Genomic DNA, 6,000 nt, shown 5'->3' with positions numbered 1-6,000 from the left:
TATACAAAATTATATGTGATTACTACCCTTTGTTATGAAAATGTTTTGAGGCACAAAAATTTAGAACTATCAAAATTAATAATGTGTAATTTTTGCAACTGAAGTGTAGTACATTTTTCTAAACATAGTGTAGTTATTACAGCGTTTCTTACAAGCTTAGATGTACAAGTCATTGCAGATGCTACTGGCAGTTCTGAAATCAGTTATTACAACATGTACATAAGCTTTTTCAGGTGTTTTCAGGTAAGTCTTAACTAGTGCCTATAATCAGTGCAGTAGATGATTTTGATAGGAAATGAGGGGAACTAGATCAAATCAATTCTCAAATACCCTACTTATCATGCAAATGTATTTACTTGATGTCATAAAAAAAATAATACAGCTAGGTTGTACAAGACCTAGGCCATGGAAAGAAAGCCACAATTTGTACAGAATGCTTTTGCTCTATAACACTTTATTAAATATTTTTCATTACATTTATGCATTGATCATTTTCCCATATCTAGCTATGCAGAAACAGCAAAGAATTATTTAGTTAAAAAAAAAGACTGTCGAGTCCTGGGTTTAGTCAAAGGCTGATTCTTAAATGATAAGAACAAGACTGTGTATCTTGGAGAGAAATGTAGCTCATTGTCATGTAAACCAGTAATTTAGTCTGGAATGCTGAGCTCCAGCTTACAGCACATACTTAGTGAGACAGTGAAAGCGTTCTGCAACCTCCTTCAAAGCCTCCACAATAATTCTCTTGGTAATTCTGTAGTTGAACTGAATTTTTCGAAGATGCTTATGAACTTTTATAACACTGATCAGGAGCTAGATTTATTCTCCTAACATTCAGCTCTGTTGCAAAGGTTCTTGCCTTTTGATAGAAGAAGAGAGACATTTCCCGATCCACAAGGAAGTTATGGTAGATAATTGCAAGTCTGGTGTAAATCTTCAGTTGAGCTTTTTTATTGCCCAGGTCCATGGCAGCTGCAAGTGCCAAATGATAATAGCCTGCTGCATCAAAGGGATCCTGAAATGAGACAGAGATAGTACCATCCATAGTACAACCAAAAGACTGTAAGATCTAGGCTCCTCAGCTCAAGAGGGACAGGGAACTTCTGGAGAGTCCAACACAGGGCCACCAAGATGATCAGGGGACTGGAGCATCTTCCTTATGAAGAAAGGCTGTGGGAACTGGGGCTGTTTACTCTAGAGAAGAGGAAACTGAAGGAGGATCTCAGTAATATTTACAAATATATAAATGGGGGATGTCAGGAGGTTGGGACATCCCTTTTTTTCCTGTTGTATCTAGTAATGGGACAAGGGGTAATGGGACAAAGCTGGAACACAAAGAGTTCAATTTAAAAATAAGAACAAAGTAATTTACTATGAGGGTGAGGGAGCCCTGGCACAGGCTGCCCAGGGAGGGTGCGGAGTCTCCTTCTCTGGAAGTTTTCAAAACCCAACTGGATGCATTCCTATGCAACCTGATCTACGTGGATCTGTTTGAGCAGGGGGGTTGGACTAGATGATCTCTAAAGTGCCTTCCAACCACTACCATTCTGTGATTCTATGATGACATCCAAATTCAGTATCAAATGAGAATAATGTATATTCTGAACTTCAGTAGTTTTGCCATTTCATTATTTATAATATAAACAGAAGAAACCAGAACATGGTTAAATATGATGCTATGAAAGTGGTACTCAATGTAACAGTTTTCCACAGTAGTGTTTAGCATTTCTTACCTTGAGGTCATAAAATATAATGTCTCCTAAGATCAAGTAGACCTTGACGTAATACAGTGTTTCCTCCTCAAACTCCAGAGGAGAGGAACAGAGAGACAAAGCCTTTAAATAAAAGTGTTCAGCTAGCTCACAGTGACCCAAATGATGATGGATGGCAGCCAGACGATGGTAAGCTATTCGTTCATTTAGCTGGTTTCCTAACAAGATAAAATGAGCCAGGACAAAACCAAAGAGACAAAGGAGTCAAATTTTCTCAAATCAGAATACATCTATTTTTTAGTTTATTTCTATGTAGTATTTGCTGAGATTTTGTTGAATAAAACAATTTTGCTTAGGAGAAATGTGGTCAAAACCTGCCCTTTAATAAAAATCCCACAGAATTAATGAATGATTTCCTACTGTAATATTTTAGAGTGTCTGGGACTTTCTGAAGAAGTAACTCAATTCTTCTCTCATGTATAGATATATATACCCTGCATTTGCTTAAAAAGGATACAAATAGATTATTATTAATGAAAGAAATAAAGCTAATGGTATTAAAGATTCCCTTTCCCCTGCCAGTATATACTTTACATGAAAAAAGTATGCAAAAAGATGACTTTCAGACTAATCAAAATGAACTGTCTGTGCTTGTGTGGAGGGGTAAAGAGAGTCCTTAATCTGCCGAGCAGTTATCAAACTTGAAGAACAGTCATTTTTTAAACTAGACCTATTGTTTTTTATTACTTTATCCTAGTTAGGTTCATTACCAAGTCTGTGAGCAAATCTGAAAGTATATGACTCTCTGAATCCTCTTGGGACAGTATTATTCAGTGTTACATCTTAGCTGTTAGAAGCACACTCAGTTCAGACTTGGAATGCCAGGTTTAATTCTGTGCCCTACCAAAAGGTTTTCCATATCAACTTGGAGTTAGGAGAGGCAATAACAAAGGTGTTCACACTTGAACACAAACAAAATTAGCAACGGTAGTATGTTATCAAACCCTGGCAAGAAGTCTGACTGAATTCAAAGGAAGAAAACTTTTTAGAGTTCTGATATATTTCAGAGATAGACATATTCAGTTATAATTGGTCTTACCTAAGTTTACACTGAGAGTGAGAGATGCTCTTGCATATTCCAGACTTTCCTCATAAGCCTTCAGGTTCATCAACAATTCCACCAGTTTATTGCATAACCTGAGTTCAGTGTTTTTGTTGCCAGTCTCAATAGCAAGTGGAAGAGCCCTGTCCTAAAACACATAACATCATTTCAGGTACAGTTGAACCCCAAGATATGCACTGACAGGCTTCCATTTATGTCACATCAAGGAGCTTTTGGTTTCAGTTTGTTCTTTGCTTATACCATATCTTCTACCCAGAACGAAAGTTGCAACAGAGGTTATCTATTAACACCATGACAAAGTACTGTGCTGCAATAGATGATAAACCAGTTGCTCAGAGGATCAGCTTATGTGGAATAACTGCTGTGATGGGAGGGCACATAACTATCAATGCAGTAGAAAAACTGCACAAACCCTGTAGAAAGTCACTGCTTTCTCTTTTTCCCAAGTACCATTGAAAAATATGTCTCCAGCAGCTTCAAACAATTCCATTTCTAAATTTGGATCTCCTGTGTAAAGAGCAGTATCCTGAGCAACCTGAAAAGAATGGGGAAAGAAAATAAATCTTGGTTACTTCTTGGTAAAAAAATCATAAATATTAGTAACTGAAAAAAGTTCTTGTTAAGGCCTCTTAATATAAGAAGGAAAGGCTACATTTGATGAGAACACGCTCTGTCTTTTTTGGTAATCTTTTCTAGTGGGCCAATGGTACCTGCTGAAGAAGTAACAGAACAACCTGGGCATATACAGCATTATGATCTCCTCTTTTTGGCAATAGGATCCTGCTACCTTTATCAGCATATGGTACTCTAAAAGTAATAGTGTGTCTGATAGCTGCCATGTATTAAATTTGAAATAGAGTGAACTTATGGGAATAATTTCTAGTTGAAAGTTAGATATAACCAACAATGCAGATTCAAAAACCTGTGAAGTGATAATAAACACAACTCCATTATCCCGATCTTCTGAAATAAATATATGCCATGTTGACAAAAAAAGACTTCCTGAAAGGCAGCATGCATCCTCCTCCATTACCAGAATAGTCAGTTATTGATAGAATAGTGATAGTAACGATAAAAAAGAGAACTTATATATGAACAAAATTCAGAATATTGCTTTAGCTGTGTGATCTTTAGTTTTCAACTGCATTCCATTAATACAACTGTGACTCCCTACCTAAGCACAAGGCAGTGATGCTTTTCCACACCTACTTTGGATTCAGGCTCCTAAGGACTATTGTGTCACATTGTGGAAGTTGGTTTATGTGCAATTAAGATGTGATGGCATGCACAAGTAATTGGCACAGTGGTCAACCTTTCAGTGGACAGATTCGTGCTTTGAGACTTCCCCCATGGACAGGCACTGACTGTGTGTTCTAAATACCAGGCTCTATACAAGTAATATGAAACATGTCTGCATGTCCCCAGCCCACTCCTCCTTTTGGAGGAAATTAAGCAAGTGGGAAAAAAAAAAATGAAAAAAACCCCAAATCACTCCACATGTCAGTTTGGCTTTTTTACCATCAGGTGACTGACTTGCAGGCTATTAACTAAAATAATTTAGTAAAAGAAAAAGAAATAGCAGGCCTGTAGCACAGTCTCTTCTTGTAAACACATTTATTCTGTTTTCCTGGTAAGTATTCAAAAATTAACTTAACTGAGAGAAAATGTGGGCCCACATATTATGTCTCAGTACCTTTTAAACATGAACATGTTCCCTATGTCTTCTGCTTTGTAGATTTTTTTCCAAAACATCTTAACAGATGTCTGATTATTTTAGAGACAGTATTTTGGTACCACTCGCACCAGCCAATGCTCAGATCTTACATTCTGTATACATCCTGCACTACAAGGCAGCACTCTCCCTTACAGTGGGAGAAAAACGTTTAACTCCCTTACAGAAGTAAAAAATGAATTTCCCCAAACACTTCAGTGAATGGCTAGGAGCCATATAGATAACAGAGTCAGATCTGGGCTACAGTGCAGCTCTGAGAAAGGCTCTGGATCGTCCAGTTTCAGCAGCCAGAAGGGCTAAATCCCCATTTCAAGTCATCTTTGAGTCTGTTAGCACAGCAGCAGAACCTGCAGCAGGTCTCGGTTGCAGGGAGTCAGAGGTCTGTAAGCCACATGCCTCTGGTGTCGCTGTTGCAAAGGCAGCAGCCGCTCCAGCTGGGTCTGTGCCATGCTAGGCACAGCTACAAAAGGAAAGCTTCGGAAATGCTTCCTGAAGAAGCTATTCTGTTTTCATGGGGATCAGGCCCAGAAGCCAGCATGATAAGATGATTATGTGTTATCCATCAGCTTGTAACATACGTATACTGCTTTTGTTTGACTGCTGTAGTGCTATAGAGATGGTGGGTGATGGAGAAGTACACAGAATTTACAACAGAGCAGAAAGGTCATTGCCCAGAATATGTCCAGAGGCAAGGAACAGATTAAAATGGAGCACGAACAGAAATTACTGAGATTTTCAGCTGTTAAGCTTTATATAAATGGTGTTACTATATGTTCAGAATGTCAATTAGCAAAAGCTGTTGGATAACTATATTACTTTCTTACCATGTCACCTGCACCATGTTGACATGTGCATGCCTGTAAGTGTTGACAACATACCTGAATATAAATATCCACAAGCTCATTCTGCCTCAGAACGTAATATATCTTTCCTGCTCGTAGCCAAGCATATGCCTCATTCTCTTTTTTCTGGAGATCTATAAATATTCCAAGACTCCTTTTGGTATATTCCAGAGCTAACCTGTAAGCTCTGAAGCAAGGAAAACTGTTGATCACCAAGGGGTTCTTCAGAATTGCAGACTTTATAATAGTGAGAAAAGCTTTGTGTTAATATAAAAGACAACCTGTTTCACCTATTCAATGCACAGTTGTAATCTCTCAGCTGTATTAACTCTAGTAACTAGCAAGCTCTTCCTTTATTGTCCAATCTATGTTTCCTCTGAGATTGTCATCACATTATATTATTTCAGAATAGTTTAGATATATCCTTCCCTACCTCAGGCTAGTGACAGATCAAAAAAATCTTTCCTCATCTATACCTCTTCTATCATTTATGGCTTTTTCCTAGAAACTTCATAAAGCAATTACATGTATAAACATTTTTTCTAAAGTAACTTAGGCATCTGACTTAAGCACAATTCCGACTAATCAGCA

General features: G+C 37.8%; 1 protein-coding gene across 1 annotated transcript in view; it reads right to left on the bottom strand.

Moving 5' to 3' along the window:
* Positions 1-501: 501 nt before the first annotated feature.
* Positions 502-6,000, bottom strand: part of SH3TC1 (SH3 domain and tetratricopeptide repeats 1) — a 45,068-nt gene continuing 39,569 nt past the window's right edge. Inside the window, exons 15-19 of the mRNA XM_061993220.1 lie at positions 5,446-5,596; positions 3,248-3,370; positions 2,812-2,962; positions 1,734-1,930; positions 502-1,015 (exon numbers count right to left, since the gene is read on the bottom strand). Of these exons, the coding sequence (XP_061849204.1) occupies positions 785-1,015; positions 1,734-1,930; positions 2,812-2,962; positions 3,248-3,370; positions 5,446-5,596 (853 nt within the window). The 3' untranslated portion in view covers positions 502-784. The remainder of the gene's footprint in view (positions 1,016-1,733; positions 1,931-2,811; positions 2,963-3,247; positions 3,371-5,445; positions 5,597-6,000) is intronic.

The sequence above is a fragment of the Colius striatus genome, chromosome 3, assembly GCF_028858725.1.
Source record: "Colius striatus isolate bColStr4 chromosome 3, bColStr4.1.hap1, whole genome shotgun sequence".
In the NCBI taxonomy this organism is placed as follows: domain Eukaryota; kingdom Metazoa; phylum Chordata; class Aves; order Coliiformes; family Coliidae; genus Colius; species Colius striatus.
The sequence above is the reverse complement of the archived record's forward strand: the minus strand, read 5'-3'. Positions and strand labels throughout refer to the sequence as shown.